The 24,703-nt window shown below is 43.0% G+C and overlaps 2 protein-coding genes across 4 annotated transcripts; one reads left to right on the top strand and one right to left on the bottom strand.

The window, feature by feature from the left end:
* The first annotated feature begins 1,069 nt into the window (after positions 1-1,069).
* Positions 1,070-5,043, top strand: ttc9 (tetratricopeptide repeat domain 9). Its single transcript, XM_008398958.3, has 3 exons — positions 1,070-1,890; positions 2,696-2,878; positions 4,203-5,043. The coding sequence occupies exons 1-3, from the start codon at positions 1,389-1,391 to the stop codon at positions 4,283-4,285; spliced, it is 768 nt and encodes a 255-aa protein (XP_008397180.1). The 5' UTR covers positions 1,070-1,388; the 3' UTR covers positions 4,286-5,043.
* Positions 5,044-5,768: 725 nt separating this feature from the next.
* On the bottom strand, positions 5,769-22,839 carry map3k9 (mitogen-activated protein kinase kinase kinase 9). 3 transcript variants are annotated; one of them, XM_008398962.3, is made up of 11 exons: positions 22,134-22,839; positions 19,729-20,142; positions 16,982-17,162; positions 15,401-15,549; positions 15,070-15,245; positions 14,235-14,415; positions 13,060-13,182; positions 12,427-12,529; positions 12,201-12,313; positions 8,902-9,678; positions 5,769-7,966 (listed from the first exon to the last, which is right to left on the bottom strand). In XM_008398962.3, exons 1-11 carry the CDS (start codon positions 22,558-22,560, stop codon positions 7,512-7,514), a joined length of 3,099 nt encoding a protein of 1,032 aa, XP_008397184.2. In that variant the 5' UTR covers positions 22,561-22,839; the 3' UTR covers positions 5,769-7,511. The 3 variants fall into 3 exon arrangements, with proteins under 3 accessions (XP_008397184.2, XP_008397183.1, XP_008397181.1); XM_008398961.3 differs by having other exon boundaries at positions 5,769-7,963; positions 14,175-14,415; XM_008398959.3 differs by having other exon boundaries at positions 14,175-14,415.
* Between the last annotated feature and the right edge of the window lie 1,864 nt (positions 22,840-24,703).

Below are 24,703 nucleotides of genomic sequence, written 5' to 3' on the forward strand. Positions count from 1 at the left end.
ATAGGTGAAAATTTGATTTGGTAAATAAAATGTGTTAAAAACATTTTATATATTTCCAGCATTTACCTTAAACAAAGGTAAATACATCAGAACAGTGCAAAACTAATAATTTCATTATTAATTTGTTGTTATTCAATTTAAAAATGTATATATTTTTAACTCAAAATTGAAACAATTTAGTTTTTGTACATTTTATTTTTAGATGAACTGAACATTTAGTAAATCCAACTAGTTTATTGAGGTAATAATATGTTTTTAAATCATTCAAAGAAATTTATTTTTGTAATTTCTTTTACACAGTAACAATATTTACTAGCAATATCATGTGTACTATAGAATGCCTCCAATTAGGCATTATATTGGTTAATATTTTTCTCCAATTAACAGATAACTGCATGGAGTTTTCTGGTAACCTTCTCCTGACTGTAAAATGAGATCCTTTAAAATACTTTGTGGCGTTTAGGATGTAAATAAGCATAAAAAAAAGTTATTTTACAACAGCTTAACTTTATGAAGTTTGAACAAATAAGCAACATCATTTGCTTCATACGACTTTTTTTTCTAACAAAACTGTGTTAGATCATTTCTTGAATTGTGCCGAATATACATAAAAATATACATATGGACAAAAAAATTACTGAAATTACTTATCATAGTCTCATTGTTAAATCACTGAAATCTTACAGCGTATAGACTTTTGAGGGCTCACATGTAATTTAATATACACTACGTGAAATGAATAACGTTAGAAGAGTCAAGAATAACACACATCCTGTTTGGTGAAAAACAATATTGATATTTGAATGGGGGGAGTCCTGGTACTGGTTCAGTCCAAGTGCTTTGGGATTTTATCAGGTCCAGAACTGATTAAGCGACTCCAAATCCATATTACTCTGCTCCCCACATCTGGTCGCTAAAATAAGAAATGAGGTGAAATGTAGCGGTTTCTCAATAAAAAGCATCGCGATCTGTAATTACGGCCAGCCAATAAGAGACGCCCAAAATAAGACTAAGAGAATATAACTTTCTTCTGCCAGGACTTTCTTTTTCAGACTCATAATGAAATCAAACCATTCAGTCGGGAAATTATAATGGATGCACTATTTCTACTTTTTCTTTCTTTCTTCGACCAATCGGTTCGTTTCAACAGAAAACACGCGGGGAGCTGGTTACAACAGAGCAGCGCGCATCGCGCAGCGCAGGTTTGCGCACGGAGAGGACGTAGCTGCGACACTGGCGAGGCGAAAGGCGCGACTACAGCCGATAAGATGCGGTGAAGAGCTCCACTTCCCCCTCGCCCCCTCTCCCCAGGCTTTTTTTAAAAAAAAAAAATAAAAATACCACGGAGTGCCAGGGTAGACGGAAATTAAAAAGGAAACGGGTCCAAGATGAGTGCGGTCCAGGCTGGAGGCGAAGGGAGGGTGGATAGCGGCAGAGGCAGCCTCACCGCCAGCAGCGGCGGCGGCGTTAGCGGCTCCCCGAGGCTCCATCAGCGCGTTCAGCCCCCCAACAGCGGCAGCCGGACGAAGGATAGCAGAAATCAACAGCAGCAACAGCAGCAGCTTCAGCTCCAGCAGCAGAGGCATCATGGTGGGTCGATGCTGAAGCAACCATCCCACAATGAGCCAGCTGACGTCGTGAGGCGGGCGCTGGACTTTAAGAGCCAAGGCACTCAGTGCTACAAGGATAAGAAATACAGAGAGGCGATCGGCAAGTACCACCGCGCTCTGCTGGAGATCAAGGGGCTGTGCAGGGTGCTGGGGGATCCGGACCCCGGCCCCAAGTCCACGTCCACCCTCCTGCCGACCATCAGCAAGTCCAGCACGCTGACGGACGAGCAGAAGGGGGCGATGGAGAATGCGGAGTTGGAGTGTTACAACAGCCTGGCTGGTAGGAGACGTTTTCCTGTCACACCGATGCTCACTCACTGTTGATTTGCCACAAAAAAAAAAAAAAAAAAAGGAAGATGACTCACAACCTGAGCCAGACTGGCTCAGGTTGTGAGCCAGACCATAAACAGGGCACCAATTTTTGAAGGGCACCACAGATAAAAAAAAAATTAAAATGATGAATCCATGTTTTGCAGACATTGTCCACATCAAGCAGGATTTCCACTTGAAATCTTGCTAAGTGTGGCGGTAGGGGGCGCCAGCGCAGTCATCCAGTTTTTGAATTAAAAATCTTAAGTTGACAGGAAAATTGAAGACATTAACACTACATAAACACCAAAGTCTTTAAAAAGGCAAATGTAAAAAAACAAACAAACCCCCCCCCCCCAATTAAAATAAATAAATACTTTGTTGCACTTGAGTTGTTTCATCCTAATTAAAAGTGTCCAAATTTTTTTTAATCCTTTATCTGTGACTTGTCACTTTATTGGCTGAAGTTGACAGCCAATAACAACTTCAGGCAGTTGTTACGGAGCACCAGTGAATAAAAAATTACCCCTGATCCCTGACCCCTAACCCTAACCCAGCAAAAAAAAAAAATATATATATATATATATATTTTTTAGCGGATAGGGCACCAAATGGTTTCCAGCCCGGGGGCCCACATCCTTATAAATCCAGCCCTGCTCACAACACCACAACCCTTTTTCTTTACATGGGTTAACAAAAATAACCAATTTTAATTTGCACTTTGTAGGAAATACACGTTCAAACGTGACCTTTCTTAAAGCCTTTCTCTGTTCCAGCTTGCCTCTTGCAAATGGAGCTGGTGAACTACGAGCGGGTGAAGGAGTACTGCCTGAAAGTGCTTCTCAAGGAAGGGAAGAACTTCAAAGCCCTTTATCGCTCCGGAGTGGCCTACTACCACCTGGGAGACTACCAGAAGGCCCTGTACTACCTGAAGGAGTCGCACAAACAGGAGCCATCAGGTCAGCAGTCACAGCACTGTTTTTGAAGTGGGTGGGGAGAGATGGCTCACCGCCCTGGGCGGCAAAACTCAGGGGTGCCTCCGCTTGAAAAAAAAAAAGTATTATCTCAAAGAAAATTTCTGTTGTTTGCTTGCATGTTCAGTCAGTGGAGAATACATGTAGGTTAGAGTGCATATTTATTTATTTGTGTCAGATCAGGCTTTGTCAGTAGAATAGTAATTAATTAGTAGATTGATTATTACTCAGTTTAAAAACCGATGAAATATTTCAATCCCAATCAAAGTGGCAGATTGGACTGCTTATTCGAAACCCAAACGTGGTCCACACAAATCCTCGCTGTTGCCCCTCCGTGCTTCATATCAAAACTAAACTCTCTCCTTCCTGCGTGAATCTGAAAGGATTGTGTCGGGTTCTAGGAGCAGGTAGTGTCTTGCAGAAATGCTTTCCGCCAACAAGGCCGGGCAGGTACACCTGGGAACAAGAGGCAGACGTTGAATGTGTGTGCTGGGAGCTCGTTATGAGTTAAGAAATACTGTCATGGCTACAAGCATGAAACTCTGGAGACTCTGGGAAACGAAAACTAGGCTGGGATTGTCGGCAATCATTTAAACATCTAAAGTAGACTGTGCTGTGGAAGATGCTACGCTGTTGTCGTCGCCGCTAAAGTTGATCTGTGGGTAGAAATTCTTAAAATAAATTACATTTCAATCGTTTTAGTTTAGGAAGGTTTACAAAATCTTTTTAGAGAGATAATACATAATCACTCAACTGATTCGGATTTAAGCGGTTCATGTTTTACCTGCAGTAATTAGCCCTCCTTGTGTCTTTGTTTAATAAAAATCTATGTCACCTGGAAGCTAACGGCTAGAGCAAAGTTTAGAAACAACTCAGATTTCAAAAATGTTTGTCGTGTTTTATGCAAACAGAAGTATGTTGTTATTTAGACAGGAAATGGAGGTTGGACACAGTGCGCCATTAATCACCGTCCTGTGTGAAACATTGCACTGTGGATGGAACATGTAAAGCAGTTCCCGTCAGAGGAAAGGGGCTTTAGACTCGCCATCAGATTAAACCTCCAGGACCAATCAATCTCAATTTAAACCAAGAAACTCACTTGACGCCAAGGAAGTTCATTAACTGCGGGTCTATCCCTTTAACAGCATTGTCACGCATCTTTTAATGTTCACTTTCATCATGATTGAAGGCTCATTGAGGTTCTGCCAGAGGATTCCTCATCTGACTGGCCAAATGCCTGTACAGTGAAAGATTCATGATCATTTTCATGAGAAAATACATCGACAATTTCCTCCCGATTTCTCCACAGACACAAACGCCATCCGCTACATCCAGCTGACAGAGATGAAGATTCGCCGAAATGCCCAGAAGGAAAAGAAAGAAGCGTCGTAAGCCGGCGCCTCATCTGTCATGAGTTGCAGCCCCACTGTGTGTCACTCTGACCTTAAAACATGCCAGAGGTCTTATGGTGTGAAATCATATTTGTTTAGCGGTTTTTTTTTCCTTTTTGCTTTGCACTGCATACGGTTGCCAGTTGTTAAACTTTGTTGCGTGGGTCGGGTCTGTTGTTACGGAGGTTCGGTTATTTTTGTCCTTAAGAAAAAGAAACCGCACCAAATGTATTTGACAAGAATTTCTACACACTCCGCTTTAGCTCTTCTTAACCGATGCACTGCCAGTCCAAACGTTGCACATCCGGGCCCGACACCTGTGACGGAAACTGGAGCGACAAGTTCCGCTGTACTGCGTCACCGTAAGTCGGCACGCGCACTCGCACGAGACGTGCTTCAAATGCCTTCCTAAAAGTGAGCAACAACCACCTTCACTTCTCACCCCTAACTATTATTTGATTATTTTAAAAAAATGTAATTCCAATGTTTTTCTCTTCTTGATTATATCTGACGTTAAGGTGCTGTAAAAACACAAAAGCAACACGAAGCACACGGTTTTGGTACGACACCAGATACATATCACACTTATATGTAAATAGGCTGTTATGTAAAATCTCGTGGAAAGCTAAATGAAAAGGGAAACTGTATGTCTTTATTAATGCCAAAACGAAGCACATCACTCAACATTTACTGTATCTTAAAATTCCTTATGTGTATGGTAATAGTATATGTGTAATAAACTTGTTTAATAACTACAAAGAGAGCTTTTCATTTTTTTCACACATTCATATCCATATAATAATCTGGGTCATGACTTTGAACATCAAAACGTGTTTTATGAGGCAGATCACCCCTCCAAAATGTATATCTAGTTAGATATAGACAAGGATTTATTTGCTATAGTAAAGTGTAAACTAAGCTGCAGAAAAGTAGGAGAATGCTGTAAACCTGACACTGTCCTGTTTGCTGTATATGTTTGAGACTCTTATTTTGAAGTACGAAAGGAAGTAGTCATTGCATAAACAGATAGCTCCCTGACAGCGCTCAAAAACATAGAAAGAGCTCCAATAAGTTGTAAATAATTTGCGTAGCAACATTTTTTGTAGTTCACAAAGTGACAGTACAATACAACTTGTAAGCATTTTGAGAATATGAATACCATAACAAGCTAGTAGCTAAAAACACTAAAGTTAGCATCTGATTCACAAGTTTCTACTGCAGATAAAGGGCTGTTTCACCATTTTATCACCTCTAGTTCAAAATCTAAAATGCATAAACTAATCACACCTGGTGGCCTGCACTGTCACCTTACAGCAAGAAGGTCCTAGTTTTGGTCAATACTGATGGATAACTTAACATATTTTTCTTCCTCCATGTACTCATGGTGCACTCATACCGCCCCCCATAGACTATGCTGCTCTGGGCAGAGAGCCACTGACAATAGGTGTCACCATCTAAAGCGCTACAAGAAAGTAAACAAACAGTTTCATGTTTTTCTTCTGATTTTACTTGAGTCAGTGTGTTCCAGTGCAAATACAAGTCACTCAGTAGCAGAACCGCCCCCTCCCCTTCAACAAACAATATCAGTAAACAGTATTTTCAGCTTATTTGTGCTCACATTTCATCCAAGAGCTCAGCGTCGCGTCACCTGCAGTTCAAACAGATGGTTATGGTTACACATCGAACATGATCATGTTCTTCACAGTTCTGAAGGGGATCTGAGGGGGGGGGGGAAGCATTCAGTTTTACACATGTATCAAGACCAAAAGGAGCTCATATGTAATTTAAGTCACTTAAACCTGGAGGAAATAAATGAATATCCTGACGCTGCAGGGTGTTAGGACACATTTCAGCTCTTTTTCTCAATTATTCATAACAGCTATGTTGCAGGTAATAAATAAATAAATAAAATAAATAAATAATAATTGGCATTTCCCATGCTTCCATTCTTTTAAAATCCCGTATTTATTTAAGATTTGTAAAATGATTAATTTATCTACACCCTTCCCCCAAATTATCACAGATTTTTTAAAATCCTTTTTTAAAGGATTTCTTCCCCGTAAACAAGTGGAATTATTCACAGGTAAATATATTAAAAAATAAAAACAACAACAAACAAGAAAAACTGATTTGTGATGATAAGTGCTCGTTTGGGCAGCTACATTTCTTGGCAAAGACACTTTAAAAAATTATCTTTCAACATAAATACATAAAAAAAAAACAAGTAATTCCTAAGTGAGCGATGAAGAAAGTGCAGCTTACAAACAAATGGTTTGATGCTTTGTGCAAAGGCTGAGAGCCCCAGAAACATTCAGATAAAGCATTAAGAAGTGTCAAAAATCAAGGCATACAGGATTAAAATAAATAAATAAATAAATAAATAAATAAGACACCAAACAAATCAATAAATGAAGTAGTTCATTAAAAATATATAAATAATAAGAAAAACTTCCACGCATCACTTGGGCCCGCTTCCCATGTGGGTGAAAGCTTTGCATTCTGATCCAAACAGTTTAACAGCAGCATAGAAGCACAAAGTTTTCCTTTCAGCGTCCAGATTTGTTTCTAAATGTCTTTAACGGGACCGTTTAAAATAAAAAAAGACAATCGACGAACTTATTTTTTCTGCTTCTTACAGTCACAACAATGTGGATCTAAAGCAGACACAAGAGTGCTTATATCAAACAACAGCGCCCTCTATATGTGGGACATGAAGCGACTGGTGAGGAAGGTGAACTCTGTGCAAAAAAAGGGAATCCATCCACCGCCAGAACCTGAGCGGGAAACAGACGGAGGAGAGGAGCTCAAGTGGTTTTAGAAATTACTTCCTGGCAATAATAATAATAATAATAATAATAATAATAATAATAATAATAATAATAATAATAAAAAGCTGTCTTACATTCATGATGATTTTCAAAAGTGCACTTCAGTAAATGCACAATCGAAACCAAAGCTGGAAACAGTAGAGTAAAGCTTTGTGAAACGAGAACCTAAAGCTGATGAACGTGATACAAAGGGGTTTCCGGCCGTCTCTAAAGCCAGACATTTCACAAATTTTAGATGCCAATTTTGATAAATATTTATCAAAATGCAGTTAAACTAAAGCAAGAACAAAACTTTATTGCAATTTTGTTTGAATGGTGTAGAATGGGGGAAAGCTTAAGTCAAACTCCTAGAGTGGTGACTGTCCTCCAGCTAGCGGAGGAGCAACCTGTGTCCAAGAGTCAGGACCAGAACCCAGGATGATAAGGAGAGTCTTTGGGAAGGCTGAACTCCGGCCTGCACAGAGGGACCGTCCCGTCCCGGTACTGTCCCTCGTCCGACTCGTCCAACAGGTTTGCGTTCCTGCGGGGGGAGAAGGGAGTCGGGGCCTCCATGGGGGTGGGCAGCACTGCAGAGTCCCTGCCGAACTCCACGGTGGGCGGAGTCTCTGTGCTGGAGGTGTAGGCTGGCGACTCGCCGCTGCCCAGCGTTTGTCCGTTGGCCCTGACGCGCGAGTCGCCCCAGAACACGTCGCACCATGGCCGTGGCGAAGGGCGAGGCCGAGCCACGAAGTCCAGGGTCTTGGGGCGCTCTGGGGCGCAGCGACGGCGGGGGGTCGGGGGGAAAACCAGGTTGGGGTTAGGGAGCCGGGGAACCTCAGAAGAGTCTTCTTTTAAACCCCTGAAGCCACCTGCTGCTGTTAAACCAGAAAAAACAGATTAAACACACTGCCAGACTGAAGATTAGTGACTCCATCCATCCATCCATCCATCCATCCATCCATCCATCCATCCATCCATCCATCCATCCATCCATCCATCCATCCATCCATCCATCCATCCATCCATCCATCCATCCATCCATCCATCCATCCATCCATCCATCCATCCATCCATCCATCCATCCATCCATCCAAATTTGCCTTAAAGGAGCAGTGTTATGAATTTTCCAGTCACATAGTGCCATTTTATAGCATAATCAAGTGACTACATGTTACCTTCAGTTGTTATTAAAATGTTGTATATATCAAATATGACTTAAAATAAATTTGACTTTGTAATTTAAAGCCTTGAAAATAGGTCTCTGTCTCTTTAAAAATGCCTTCTCTTCCTGAAGCTCCACCTTCAGGAAGTCATCACAACGTGGCTCCTCTATTAGGCCTTTCACAAAGTTTTTACCAGGGTTACGCTGAGAAGCTGCTCGTCTAATGAGCTCAGCTGATTCTCAGTCCCACCAGGTGTTTGCTAATTGCTGCTGGCTAGTCTGAAGGAGCTGAGTTAGGGAGGGCTGCTCTGAAGCTGTAGTTCTGAAGAGGAGCTGCGCCTCGAAGGCAGAGCTAGGTCCTCCCAGGTGTTTTCCACAGTTGAATGGTTGCCATGGAGATTAAAGGATTTCTCAAACATGCATCAAAAAATCAACATAACACTCCAGGTAGGTTTTTGATGAGGGAATAACTTTATAACATGAGGTAAAGCTAAAAAAATGTAGATTTTACATAATACTGCCCCTTTACAAAGAACCTTGTATTTTGCTTTCCTGTGTGAACCTTAATTCCAAACATTTTCATAAGGCTTCTATTTAAAGACAACCTAATAGTATACGAAACTTCTGCAACATAAAACAGGATGTTACCCGCACTGTCCAGAGCTTTCTTCTCTGGCAGCGGCTCCAGTGAAGTGGAAGGGCCGTTCTTCTTGATGGCTCCGTCCGACGGGGTCCTGCGGAGGCTCCGTGTGGACGGTGGGACGCAGGGCACGTGTGTGGGCGTCAGAGACTGCCGCGGGTTCCGCTTGAAGCTCTCCACATGAATGTTGACCAGCGAGTTGACCGGCGTCTGGACTGGCACCCTGCGCTGCGAGAGTGGAGGCGGCGCAGGTGGCCGGGACGCCGCCGAGATGGGCCTGCAGATCAGCAGCTCGTCGCTGTCGGAACGCAGCAGTGAGTGGGTGGAGTTGGAGTCGGACACCGACGATAAGGACAGGAGAGTATACGAAGAGGGCAAACCTCGCTCGGGCAGGGAGGGGGCCGAAGTCTTCAGTGGGCTTTCCCTGTGGAATAGCCTGCGGGTCGGGGAGCTTGTGCTCCGCCTTTGGCCGCCGGTTCTGTGGAAGAAAGCGTCCCATCTGGATTTGATGCCCTCCTCGGGCTGGGCCAGCGAGAGCAGGTTGCAGCCCAGTCCAACGGCCGCCAACAGAGCCCCGCAGCCCAGCAGGACCAGCTCAGACCGCCGGCCTCCCCCAGGGCTCTTCCTGCACGGCGGTGTTCCGGGAACCTGGCCGCTGAGGCAGTACTCATCTCCGTCGTGTTCGAGGGAGGAAGAAGCGTGGGCGTCTTTTTGGAAGGGAATGCAGAGGTAGGACTGGCCAGGAGCTGCGCCCGGCTCTGTGGTGAAGCAGCAATCTTCATTTTCTGAAAAAAAAAAAACACAACTTTATCACATAGGTCATCATCAAAAAGTAAAAACACAACCATTGACATGCATTGGTTTTTGTTTCGTTTTTTTACATTTTACAACCAGAAGCAGCAATGTTTTATATTGGATTTTTTTATGACAGACCAACACAAAGTAGTGCACAATTGTGGAGCAGAAGAAAAGCATATATATATATATATAAAATTCCCTTCTCACCCTCCGCGGGTGGTCTGTTTCATCCTCTGAGTTCGGGTCTCTACCAGAGGCCTGGGAGCTTGAGGGTTCTGCGCAGTATCTTGGCTGTGCCTAGTACTGCACATTTCTGGACTGAGATGTCTGATGTTGTTCCTGGGATCTGTTTGAGCCACTGCTCCAGTTTGGGGGTGACTGCCCCGAGGGCCCCGATGACCACAGGCACCACTGTGGTCTTCACCTTCCAGGTCTTTTCCAGTTCCTCCCTGAGGCCCTGGTATTTCTCCAATTTCTCATGCTCCTTTTTCCTGATGTTGTAGTCACTTGGTATTGCTACATCCACCACAAAGGCTTTCCTCTGTTCTTTATCCACCAACACAATGTCCGGTTGGTTCGCCATTACCATCTTGTCTGTCTGGATCTGGAAGTCCCACAGGATCTTAGCTCGGTCATTCTCCACCACTTTTGGGGGTGTTCCCCACTTTGATCTCGGGGCTTCCAGTCCATATTCTGCACAGATGTTCCTGTACACTATGCTCGCCACTTGGTTATGTCGTTCCATGTACGCTTTCCCTGCCAGCATCTTGCACCCTGCTATTATGTGCTGGACTGTCTCAGGGGCCTCCTTGCACAACCTACACCTTGGGTCTTGTCTGGTGTGGTAGATCTGAGCCTCTATTGCTCTGGTGTTTAGGGCCTGTTCCTGGGCGGCCAGGATGAGAGCCTCTGTGCTGTCCTTGAGTCCAGCTTTCTCCAGCCATTGGTAGGTTTTCCTGACATCAGCCACTTCAGTTATTTGTCGGTGGTACATCCCATGTAGGGGCTTGTCCTCCCTCCAGCACCTTGTCTTCTGTTCCCCATTGCCTGAGACATTCGCTGAGCACATCGTCTGTTGAGGCTTTGTCCTTGATGTATTTATGGATCTTGGATGTTTCATCCTATGGTGTTGGTAGGGATAGTTCTTAATGGACTGGAAGCCCCGAGATCAAAGTGGGGAACACCCCCAAAGGTGGCGGAGAATGACCGAGCTAAGATCCTGTGGGACTTCCAGGTCCAGACAGACAGAATGGTAATAGCGAACCAACCGGATATTGTGGTGGTGGATAAATAACAGAGGAAAGCCGTTGTGGTGGATGTAGCAATTCCAAGTGATTACAACATCATAAAAAAGGAGCATGAGAAACTGGAGAAATACCAGGTCCTCAGAGAGGAACTGGAAAAGGCCTGGAAGGTGAAGACCACAGTGGTGCCTGTGGTCATCGGGGCCCTCGGGGCAGTCACCCCCAAACTGGAGCAGTGGCTAAAACAGATCCCAGGAACAACATCAGACATCTCAGTCCAGAAATGTGCAGTTCTAGGCACAGCCAAGATACTGGAGGAACCCTCAAGCTCCCAGGCCTCTGGTAGAGACCCGAACTCAGAGGATGAAACAGACCACCCACGGAGGGTGAGAAGGGAATTTTTTATATATCATATATATATATATATATATATATTAGGTCAGCTCTGGAAAAATATTAAGAGACCACTACACTGAACTCCATTGAAAACCTTATGGCTATTCCACCAGATATTGATTTCTGAACTCTTCCTTAGTTAAAACATTAGTATTGTTGTTTCTAAATGAATATGAACTTGTTTCTAGTGTGTCTCATATAATAGCATGAACTGCCACATTTTTGTGTCAGTTGGTCACAAGGCAAGGCATTTATTAACATTTGTTTGACAGGAGTGTTTGGTTTGGAAATTTGTCCCTAAGTGAACCTCCGAGCCCTTGAGGAGGGAGCTAGAGAACAGCTTATCAAAATTAGCGTTCATAAATCGGATCAACCTTGAGATAAACGTTGCTTACTCCGCGGAGGGCGAATATCCAACTTGAAACTAACTTCACTGCGGTATCAACACGATCTGAATTATGCTCTGCCTCTTCCGTGACAACTCTCACACAAAGACGAGTCTCATCCCCATTCATCTATTCATTCAGCCTACTGTTAGTTCCCACACACACACATACATTTTCGGCCGATCATTCAGAACAGCATGTCTGTATGCCTTGTGTGTGTGTGTGATCTTTTAGTAGTGTAAATGCACAATTTTAGTACTTTGTGTATAAGTCTTTAGTAGTGTGTGTGAGACAAAACCTAGTTTTTGTCCTAAACGGCCCCTCAAAGTTTTTTGTTTTCTCCGCAAGTGCTTGTTCGTGGTCAAGCAGTTGCAGACACACTTGTGGGTCACCGACCGCAGCAGTGTGGGGTTGATGTGTCTCTGTCATGTCAGCAGCTTCATTTCTCAGCAAACTCAGACCAGCTGAGCTGTTCCTGCTGACCTGTCTCCAGCAGGCTGGGCACCCCAGGCACGGCCGGACTGTGTCTGGGAGATCTGCGGAGGTTTGGGGCGCTGCAGGACCGCTGCCTGCTGCACTCGTGGGGAGGTTTCACACTGTGACAGATGAGAAAGCCACAAGTTGTCTGACTAAAATTAAAAGAAAGAATCAAACACTAATTCAAAATGAATAGTTAAAACGGACTTCGAGTGGATTTGATTTCTCTCACCTGGCGTCTGCGCTGTGCTCCCGATAAACGCCACAACCACGGGAGCGGCCTTTTTTCCTCGAGCCCTTTCTCTCCAGCTCTGTGCAGGTCTCCCCGGGGGTAACTGAAAAAATATTTAAAATTTGTTTCACATATCATTAAACGTTAAATAAAAAAAATTTGTGTTAAGACAAGCTTGCAAAATTTTGCATGATATTGTATGAATTCTGACATTTTTTTCCCACATAATTCTGACGTTCTTCTCAGAATTCTAACTTGAATCTCAATATTCTGGAACTTTTTCAGAATTCTAATTTGAGTCTCACAATTCAGAATTTTTCTCAAAATTGTGATTTTTTCTCAGAATTGTGACTTTGTTTTCAGAATTCTAATTTGAGTCTCAGAATTCTAAAATTTTATCAGAATTCTAACTTGAATCTCAAAATTCTGAATATTTCTCAGAATTCTAACTTTAAACTCTGAATTCAGAATTTTTCTCAAAATTTATACTTTTTCCCCCTCAGACTTCTAACTTTAAACTCTGACAGTAAAGTCAGAATTATTAGTTTTCCAGTGGCCCTGATCTTCTATGATTAATGCTGTCCTAAATGCTAACAATTCCAGTTTCCTCGCTTTAAGAAGCCTTGTCCTTACGCTGGATGGCTCGAAGGCGTGGCAGCATGAGCGGGCTGGTTGGGGGGCTGGAGCCGCAGCTGAGCAGACTCCTCCGATGATCGTGGGATGGAGACGCCTGCACCGTGATTTTGTGCTGAAAATCTAAAGGACATCAAGGGAAACCCCTTAGCTTCCATGACAGTGCTGAAGTTAACAGAGTAAAAACAGCCACATAAGAAAAACTTGATCCTTCTAAGACGAAACAATGTAACTTTTACAACCAATGACAGAACTCTGGTGCTAGTGGCTAAGGAAAAACTTTGAGTTTGTTAAGCCGTGGACTGTGGAGCACTACAATTCCAAAGCCTGCAAAAGTATTCACATCCCTTTTCAAAGTGGACTCTATTTACCAGTACAGTGACTTGAGAATGAATTTATTTATTGGCATCACAGTAAAGGGGGTTTAAAATAAATGAACATACATGGAACATCCTCCACGGTGTCACAGGTTTGTGGCAGAATTACGTTGCAGGGATGCTGAATAAATACCCACCCCTTACTTTTAATACTTTTATACGTAAAAATATATTTTAAAACAGTTAAAAAGTTACTTTCACTCTTACAATTGTGTACAAAAAACCCAACAACTGTTTATCAGCATCATGCTGTATGGATGGCTTTTATAAAAAGAGACTGTCAGGAATTTGTGTTTGTAATTTGACAAAAAGTGAAAAGTTCCAGCGGTACAAATACTTTTGCAAGGTTGCAAAAGTATCGTCACATATTGTCACCTTCCTAAAATAAGGGCCTGAGTCATTTTTTCCAAAAGTTACTTTGGCGAGGAAAAAAGAAAAAAAGAAAAGAATCACAACTTCTTTATTCCTCAAAGATGACTTGGATAAATCACATGAACGCACCCTTAAAACACACTAAAGTTATAGGCTCAATATCTTTCTCAATATCTTTGCAAAACACTGAACACATCACAGTGTTTAGTTAAACAATTTCTAATATTTCTCAAGGAAACATTTCATTGTCGCTGCAGTAGGCAGCTTTAAGTTAAATCTATGCTAACGTCCAGTCTCTAAGGTTTCGGCGCTTCACAAGCAAATTTCGTCTCCTTTTGTACGTTGATGCTTGCCAGCTGTTTGTACCTGAGGGCAGGCTGATCCTGTTTCCATCTTTGAGTTTAAGGCGGTTGCGGCGGAACTTGCCCTGCCTGCTCTCCACATGTGGCTTCTCCTGGTAGAGCTGGTGGATGATGATGTTGAGCTCCCGCTCCACGATGTGGATCTCCCGTTCTGCCAGCTCCTGCTCGCGCTTCCTCAGCGCCTCCTCTTGGCACTTCTGCTGCAGCGCAGCTTGGGTCAACTCCTCCTCCCACGATCGCAGCTCCTGACGGTGGAGGGGAGGAGAAATAAACTGAGTCTGCGTCTAAACTGTGTTTTTTTTGTACATCATGTCAGCCTCCAGTGTGCAAAATGTGGAGTACCACAAGGCTCAATCTTTGGGACTTATTTTTGTTGTTGTTGTTGTTGTTGTATACTTTCCCCTTGGGTCAAATAATATGTCAGTTTTTTGTTACGTGTCTTATTGTTTTTATGCTGATGATATACAGCTCTACTGTTCTGCTGCTCTCCATCTGCATAGCCTGTCATGAATGCTAAGGCTAGGCATGGGCACCAATGACTGCAGATAAACGGTTTTCCTCTATCAGTAAGTTGTTTCTCTGTCATTAACACATTGAGCAGCGTGAACATGAGGTTGATTGACAGCCCTAAGACCCTTCTCCTGGCTCTGATTGGCCGTTTTTGAATGACTACTCCCAACCAGGAATTTTTTTCAGATTGCAATAGCAGCCTTTTCATAGATTACGTGTCTCATAACGGACTGTCACAACCTGGTGATAGTTTTAACAAATGTTTCCTTTTCCAGTTTCTGACATTTGAAAAGAGCCGTATAAATTAAGTTCTCTTTACTGTAGTCTTTCAGAAATCAGGTATAAAAGAATGACATTCAGGTTTTTTTTGTTCCAGCTCTTCTCATCACCTTTTCCTTGGTCCTAAGCTGATCAAACATCTCCTGGATCTCCAGTTTCCAGTCGTCCTGCAGGGAGTGAAAGGACTCTGCTGGCATTTCGAAAAAGCCTGATTCCTCGATGGCGGTGAGCTGGTCCAGGATAGTTGTGAACAGTGGCCGAGAGTGAGGATCCGGGCTCCAGCAGTCTGTACACAAGACGAAAAAGATTATTTCAGATCATCCGTTTGGTTATTTCATGGTACATTTCCGGGGCTAAAATTGCGCCAGCGGATAAAGTGGGATGGTATTTATTTATTTATTTATTATTATTATTATTTTATTTTATTTTTTTTCTACTTACTCTCCATCAAACGTGCAAAAGGCTCGGGACATGTGGAGGGGATGGGCAAAGCCAGTTTGTTCATCGCCACTCCGTAGGCTACGGCGAGACCGTCGATGCTTCGAAAGGGAACTTCTCCGGTCAGCAGCTCCCACAGCAGCACGCCATAACTGCCAACGCACAGTTGGAGAAAAACACGGAGAGACTTGTGATTACGGCCTGAAAATTGCACTTGATCACTCAGAATATGTGGGATTTTGATCATATTGATCTCAGCGCGTAGGAATACATGAATGTTAAACAGCGTGCTTGCTGAAAGACACTGGACTGTCAAGAAAGTCACTTTACTTCGGTAAATGTCAAAACAGGATCATTCTGCACCCCACTCATGTAAATATCGAGCGGAGACGGAAAAGGTCAAGATCAGAGAGTGTGAGTGTGTGAAGCAGGGCGGTGTGTCTTTTGACAGATAAAAGACGAGCTAACAAACAAATCACGTTGGCAAGGAATCGTGTAGGACTGCGCCAGATTCTTTTCACACCATAGAAACTTTGATATTTTAGCTCTTAAAGGTATCACTAGTATCTCTTCTACTGCAGCTGATCGTAAGAGCTGAGGATATTTGCATGTTTTTATGTGACAAACAGAAAAGTCAAAAGGGTATCAGTCGGGAAAGATGGAACCGGCGACCCCATGACCGGATCTCGGATAGACGGAATTCAACGACCAGATGGACTGATACTTTGATCAGGATTCTACATATATAGAGTAATCATGATGAAAACATTTATTCAAACTGTTAAATCCAGTCACAACCAATTCAGTTGGGCTTTAGCAAAATAGCAAAGGTTTTGTTTCAAAAGGTAAACTTCAGAGATTTACTGATCATTAATTAAAGGGACAGTATTCCAGCCACAAAGTATCATTTTAGAGAACAGTCAAGCCACCTTCAGTTGTTATAAAAATGCTGTACATATCAAATCTGACTTTAAACAATGACATGAAATCGGGCCTCTGTCTCTTTAAAATCTCCTGCTGTTTGTGAAGCTCCGTCCTCAGGAAGTCATCACAACATGGCCCCTCTATTAACCCTTTAACCAGCGCTGCACTGAGAAGTAGCTCATATAATGAGCTCAGGTAGACGCTCAGTTCCACCAGGCGTTTTGCTAATTGCTGCTGGCTAGTCTGAAGGAGCTGAGTGAGGGAGAAACTTCTTAGTTTAAAATGTCAACAAGTTTCGACATTTGGAAATGTCTTTGTTTCTTAGTTCAAACACAGCCATTTCCATTTTTTTCAAGAAAATTTCTGAGTTTGATCTGAAAATTTCAGAATTTTTCTAGAAAATCTTTGACGACACAAACTTGGAAATTTTCTTGTTTTTATTTTTCCAGAAAATTACTCCTCCTCTTCTTTTTTCAATCTACAATGGCGCCTTAACACACCGTTGCATAAATATGAATATAAAATAAATTTTTCATGGATTTTCTTTTCTTTCATGGATTCGTTTTCTATCCATCATTAAAAGGTCTGTGCAGCTTGTGTTCTTTTTTTTGTTTTTTTTTGTGCTTTTTTTTCTGCAGGGGCTCTCCTTCCTCCGCCCACCTCCACACGTCGCTACCCTTGGAGAACGTGGACGAGCGGATAACCTCAGGAGCCATCCAGGCGTAGGTCCCGGCGGCGCTCATCTTGGTGGTGCGGTGCCACTCCCGGGCCAATCCAAAGTCGGTTATCTTCAAAGTTTTGTTGCTGAGGTCCTCCATCTCCACCCTTTCCAGGATCAGGACTGGGTGCGGCGATGGTGGGAGTGGGGATGTTGGGTTGGTGAATGGAAATGAGTTTGGAGGTAGTGGGAGGGGGCAGGAGGGGTTGCGTGCAGATTGGGTGGGAGGTTAGGGTGGAGGGTTTCAGGTGATCACCGTCAGGATTTGAGATGAAGCGGTAGCATGAATCCCGTGATTTACCACAATGGCAAATAAAAAAAACAACAACAAAAAACAAGAGGGGGTGAACAAAACATGGTGTGGTTGTTGGAAGGCCAGGATGAAAGGATACAAAAGATGAAAGCAGAGAAGAGAAGAAGAAAGAATAAACAGTAAAAACCAAGATACTACGAACTACGACAACAAAAGCAATCCAGAGGAGAAAACCAACTCCCACTTGATCAATGCCAATGTATTCCCCTCATGCTTTTACAGCTCAAAGTCTCATACAAAGCACTAATTATACAGTTTAACTCCTGAAAAAGCCTGTTACAACAAATCCATTTTGCTCTAATGGGCAATGAAAAACACCCCCACCCCCACCCCCGTCCGGACGAGCACGGGCAAATCCTGAACACATGCGCCGAGGCCTCTCCTTTCAGCTCCACAAAGCCCAGGCCATCTGCTGCGGCTGCACTAGCAGGGGAGTGTCCAAGGGCTGCGGTGCACATCAAGCTCCTCTTCATCTGCCCGTTACGTCACTGTGACGAAAATGGCTTCCGCAGAAATCCTACCCAAAGTATGGGGTGAAAGTGAACCCTGCTGGTATGCAGCTGAGTTAAAGTGTTATGTGTTTTCCAGCCACATGGTGACATTTTATAGCATAATCGAGAAACCGTGTTACCTTCAGTTCTAAAAATGCTGTTAAATATGACTTAAAAGGAATCTGACTTCGCATTGTAAGGCCTTGAAATTGGATCTCTTTAAAAATGCCTGCTCTTCCTGAAAGTCCGCCTGCAGGAAATCATTACAACATGGCCTTTAACAATGTTTTTACCAGGTGTTCGCTAATTGCTGCAGGCTAGTCTGAAGGAGCTGAGAGGGAGAGTCATGGGGGATGGGAGTTCTGTAAGGCACAAGCTCGGAAGCTGTATCTCTTGAGTTAGGTCCACTCAGGACTTTTGCACAGCCGAATGGATGCCATGGGATATTAAAGGATTTTTCATTCCAGGTATGTTTTTGATGAGGAAATAACATTATAACGCGACTCAAAGCTGTAAAAAGGTCAATTTTACGCACAACTTTAACTAAGGCTTGACTGCAACTATAGTCACTCCCCTCTACAGCTCCCCAATAGGCCAGTCATGCTTCAGATGTGTGAACTCTCTGTAATGCACATCCCTTTAGGTAAGATGGATTGGTATGTGCTGAAACTATAAAAATACTATTTTGGGGGAAATAATGGCAATTTCAAGATAAAAATGTGAGTTTAGAAAATTTTTTTGGGGGAGTGTGGGAAGATCAACAGTCTCTCATGGCATGTTGGTGGTGGTTATGTTGGATTTCACCCTCTATTTCATATGTTTTAGACCTGATGTGACTGATGATGGGATGGCAGTTGAGTGTGAGCAAGACGTCCAGCCTGACTCTATTACACCAGTTATGTCAGGAGGAATGAGACAAAATCCCATCAAACTATTTTGAGGAGCTTATGAAAATGTCCATTGCTTGTGTGTGTTTGGCATTTATCAAACAGAAATAGGCCTGCTAATCCTGACAGTCAGAAAAATCAATATGGGTATCTTATACAGTGAATGAAAATATCAAATTTCAACTGTTTATAAGCAAAGAAAGAGTTGGACTGAAAGTATACATTTGAGGAAACCAGGAATCCATTGGAAGACTGTAAAACACAGGTGCAAAAACATAAATACAAATATCTGATATGCTAATACTGCCCTAATGAAAGCATTTAGAGGCTAACGTCAAAGGCAGAAGCAAAAGAGAAACTTGGAAAGAGAGGTCAGCGTCTGGCCGCTTGCTTTCGTAAGCTCAGGAAGGTTTGGGTTTTCCCCACGAAGTCCAGCGTGACATCAAGTCTGAGTGACTTTGAAAGTGAAGCTCCCGAGATGATCGCCACAGAACCAGCCAATGGCAGCCACGGGCCTTTCTTCACACGTTGTTGGAGCCACCAATGAGGAGGCCGGGGCAGAGCACTGGGCAAATCCTCAGTAATAGGCTTGGGACTTAGAGGATCCAATTGGGCAAAATGCAAGATTACAACAACTCCATAAGTAAACATGCAAACTCCTTTTCCTCTTGATTTGACTTCTGAAGCACATACTTTCTAACCATTTAATGATAATAAAAATGTAATACAGTAGTAGATTTATTTTACACTTAAAAAGTGCATTAAGAGAATTTTTATTGCAGTAAAGAAGACTGGTAGATGAGAGAGAAAGTCCGTTCTAGTGCAGATTAGTGTACAACTGACTGGAGTTTCATAACTGCTTATTTCCGCACCCATTCTAAAAACGTGAAAAATACAAGAGTAGTAGCGCAACACAAACGGGAATGCGGTATATTTTACAGCTTTCTTGCAGCTATTCTATGAGAGAATAATAAAAACACAAAGTGAGGGAATCTTACTGTTGCTGGACTTGAGGTCTCTGTGTATGATGGGGACGATGGCCTGGTCATGGAGGTAGTGCATGCCTCGTGCAATCTGCACAGCCCAGTTCACCAGCGTGCACGGGGGGATGCGTTTCCCGGCGAGGGCCCGGTTCAGGGGACCCCCGCGAGCGTACTCCATGATCAGGCACAGGTTGGGCTCCTGCAGGCACACCCCCAGAATAGCCATGATGTTGGGATGGTTGAGCATGGCGAAGAGCTTGGCCTCCTGACGCACGCTCTCCAGAGTCTGCGCCACGTCCTCGTCGGGGTCCCGTCGGGCCGCCTTCACGGCCACCTCGGCACCCTGCCACACCGCGCGGTAGACCTTTCCGAAGCCGCCCACCCCGATGATCTCCTCCAGGGTGAGCTCTGAGAAATCGATCTCCAAGACTGCGGCGGAGAGGAGACAGAAACAACACTAGAAGCAATTAAACAAGTTTGTCTTGCTCCAAACTAGGTCATTTATGAGAAGAGTGCTTTCTGTTCCCATAAGTCACTGTGTTGCTTCAGATAGATGAAGTATCTGTCCTAAAATAAAGAATCTAGAATTGGAGAAGGAAGAAATAATGTCCTATGCTTATGATTGTTTTTTTTGACGGTATAGAGTGTGATGGTGTCAAGAGTAACAAATTGATCAAGTTTTGGAAAATGGTGAGGGGAAAAAACACTTTTTTTGCTTGCTTTTGTCCTGTTGTTAGCAAATAGATGGAAAAAGGAAAAAATATCAAAACTGAGTCAAAATTCCAAGATAAAAGAGAAGCGTAGAGGAAAAAAAGCTTAAGAACTATATTAAGAACAAAGCAGATATGCTGAAAGATATTAAAAAAAAAATCCAAGTGCTTTTTCAATTAAAAAACTGTATGCTTATCATTGAATCAAGCAAGAAGTGTAAAGAACAATATGTCTTCAATGTGTAAAACAAAGCGTGTTTAGCATTCTGACATTTTTCTTTGAGATATTCTTACTTTTCCACATCTTAGCTTTAATAATTAAATAGTATTTTAACTTTCTTTGAGGTTACAACTGTGAGTTGTAGTATAGTTTCTTTGTTGGAGCAAGAATTAAAGTTTTATCCAGCGTTAGCTAGCTTAGCAACAGCGGAAATGCTAATGTCAAACTTGCTAGCAAGCTAAGCTTCTTAACTTTTGAGGGAATTTTTGCTAAAGAACGTACGTTTCATGTTTATCACAAGCTAACTGTTATATTTGTTTAACCAGGCTTTTCTATTACTATTAAATTAATAGAAGTTATTTTGTCTGTTAACCGGAAATATCAATTAAAATACTTCCAAACAAAATGTATGCAAATTGCTACGCTAAATTTATCGACTACATTCAGACATTAAGAGTTTTCAGCAAAGGGGACGTCCGCATCGCATACCGAGTTGACGCCGCTGCACGGGACTGACCTTGATGAATATTTCAGGTGAGTGAAAGTAGGTCACCGGTCTCAGTGTGTTAACGACTGGCTGCGACAGCATGGTCCACCCAAACAAAACAGGTTTATCTAGATCGCATACCCCGCTTTTTTCTTTTTCTTTTGTTGTGGTAAATGTGTTAGTGAGTAAAACTGGATTTGTAGTTATAGCATAACTCCATGTCCCCTTCAAAAATGTTTTAGCTAGCATCGTCATTTACTGGGGCGCGTCCAGAAATCCTTTAAGGGGTGACTATAGATGAGGGCCACTTACAATTTCGAGAGGGTTGGACCGACGGTATTCAAAACTGGCAGAGAGCACAAAATATCATACATATGAAAAAAATGTATGTATATAGCAACAAATTCATAGTTCCTATTAAAAAAATCTAATATTGAGTGCTGTGTAGCTCACTCAGCACAGGAGCAGGTGCATCATATATTGATGCAGCTCTCCTGACCCCCAGGCCTTTCATTGCTTCTCACCCTCCACCCCTTGTTTCCTTTCCTGCATGTTCTTGATCAAGTAAAAGACCACTAAGCGCTACAAATACTTGTGCATGGTAGGGAACAGCAAACTGCCTGGTCATTGCACTCCATTGGAGCCTCTATTTATTGCAAAACCTGTGCACAAAACGATTGTATCATATTGCAAACCAAGCGCACATTAAAACCTAATTTTACATGCAAAGGAGGACGTGTTCTCCTCGGTATGTTTTCTGGGGGATACCATAAGATAACAGTGAGCTGGGGTGCATCACTTGAATAATGGTCCTGAAGCTGAGGATGCTTAGCCAGCCTGTTTCTAGGCCAACCGGAGTGACACAGCACTCTGAATATGCAGCTTCCTCCCGCATGATGCCAGAAGCACTCCACCCCCATGATCCGTGTTTTAGATGCGCATTGATTTCCTTCTCATTTATTTATTTTTTTTCTAACGACTCGATGCACAATAGGATACTCACGGTGCAGAGGAGGCACTGGGTGCTCCGAGCTCTCCCGCAGGCCTGCCTCCTCCTCTGTTCCGTTCCTTTTGCTGACATAATTGGACGGGAAAATGCCAACCCGGTCGGCTATCATACCGGTCCACCAGCCCTCGTCTCCCGACACCAGGGAGTCCTTGGACAGGACCTCCACCAGGTCCCCCCTGCGCAGGCTGAGCTCGTCGTCCGCAGTGGCCTCGTAGTCGAACACGGCCGTCCAGACACCAGGCGGCGGCGGTAGCGGCGGCGGCGCGGCGGGCTCCGCATCCTGAGCCGAGCCGCCGCCGCCGCTACCGCCACCGCCGCTCTCCGCTGTGCTGGGCCAGCGAAAAACATCCGCCTCCGCTTCTTCAGATAGTGACGCCTTGGGACTCAAACTGTTGTCCAAAGCAGGTTTGAAGACATCCATGGACGCGATCCATAGGGGCGAAGTGGATCGCTGCAGCGCATCCACCTGACGCGGCTTGGAGCGTCCTGCGTCCGCACACGCAGACGCACACACACAAACACACACACGCGCACACGCACAGAGAGCTAAGTAGCGCTTAATCTCACAAATAAACACTGTGGAGAACTAGCAGCCCCATGCTGCTGCATCGTCCCCCTTGCAGCCCCTGCTGGACCCCATAAAGCGCATCGCTACTGCAGCTTGATGGATCCCCATGCTCCATCCAGCATCCAATCATCGCTGGGACTTCCTGGACGCAGTGGTCTTTTCTTTTTTCTTTCCAAACTAGCCGTCTAACGTGCGAATATCCTCTGCCATCCCATTGGTGCATGGATACGTCAGCAGTTGTTTAGTTCCTAGCCTCCTCCTCCTTCTCCTCCCAACATGCAGTTCCAGCTCAGTGACAGTGGCGGTTCTAGCATGAATGGTTCCCTAGGCGTTGCTTTTATTTATTTATTTTAAGGGGGTTTAAATTTTTTTGCAAATTTTAGTGTTTAAATTAAGTTACGAAAGTAAATAAAATTAAATTATTATATTAAAAAAAACCATCCAAAATTGTCATAAATGTCTTTTTCTGTTTTTCTTTCATCAGCTTAAATGCATTTAATCCGTTTCAGAACTGCAGCAGTTCAAAAGCCAAAACTGAAAAAAACAACTATTTTTTAATAAAACAATTGAAAAATTGTTTTATTTGTTAGGAGAAAAAGAGTTTGTAACATAACCACTGCTTGTTTGTTTTTTTCCTGGATAAATGCATTGAAGAGTAAATGTATCATCTGGTTTGTATAACAGTTGCTGTTATTTCATTGTAAAATTATTCCGAATTTCCACTTTTAAAACTGATTTTTGGGCAGGTCATGTTGGGTTTTAGTTGTGGCTGATATTAAAAAGGGGCGTGTGCGTCGGCGCGCGGAAGACGCTCAACGTCAGAACCGTGCAGCGGGATACTTGACTTGGCTGAATGTTTAGAACAAGTAATAAAATAATAGGAAAGAGATAACACAGCAATCAAAGTTCGCCCCAGCGACTCGTGGGCTCTAGGAGGTGGATTGGAGCTTGCACCCAGGAAACGCCGCCATGCAGGTGCAAGAGGACGCCAATTGGCTAGAGGACGCCGGGGGGAAGAAAGACATTCCCGGTGAGATCTGGACTTTATTGGGGGTTTTTGGTGGTACCACTCTTTTTTTTCTCATTTTTTGGGGAGGGTGGTTTTGACGCTTTGGATTTTTCGTTTTGGATTGGGGCTTTGGATTAAAATGGAAAAATTCTCTCAGGATATGGAACTCTTTTGTGGACAATATTCGCATTAAAAAGGAGCGAGAATATTTGAACATTTAACCATTTGGGTTTCTTTACTGACATGAACTGAGTGAATCAAATCTAACCTAGACTTATTTTTGAGGGATTTTTGGTTACTGATTTATTTATCAGGATAACTATTATTATTTTCTTAGTTTGTGGTTTTTGTAATAAATCATTGTTGCTAAAAGTCAACAAAATTTCATACTGAGTGGTTGATTATTTATTTTTGTGTCAATTTAACTGGTGTAACATATTTTACCTGATGCCTATGACGTATCCCCCTTGTGTGTATTTGTGAGTTCTGCTTTAAATAGAAGCTGAATGTTACAAGTTAAAGTAAGCAATTTTTTATCACATACATAGGGGGCAGGGTTTTGGTGACAGTCTTGAAAAGGTCAAAGATTAGCAACAAAATGGATTTGATTTGAATAGTATCATCAATAGACTTCTGCTAAAATCCTGTTTTTATGCACATCATTAAATTGGAATGTTTGATTTTACATCAAACATTCTAAAATTTTAGTATCTACTTTGGACAAAGTGTTTTTTTTTCTTTTGTTTCTCAATTTTACTGTATAACATCAGACTCAAGCTGCAGTAAGCTATATAAAATTTGTTCTGTGTGTGACTGACTGATCTTTCTGTTTGCTTTCTGGCCCCCCATTAGAGCCTGTGCCACCCTGGGCGGTGAGCCAAAATACCTGCATTAGAAATCTGTACGCAGTCCTGAAAAACAGACATGAAAATATATTTTCTCTTCTTCAAATAGCTTATTTTATTTACTTGATGCACCCACCTCAAA

The sequence above is a fragment of the Poecilia reticulata genome, chromosome 22 (assembly GCF_904066995.2).
Source record: "Poecilia reticulata chromosome 22, P_reticulata-male-v2, whole genome shotgun sequence".
NCBI lineage: Eukaryota > Metazoa > Chordata > Actinopteri > Cyprinodontiformes > Poeciliidae > Poecilia > Poecilia reticulata.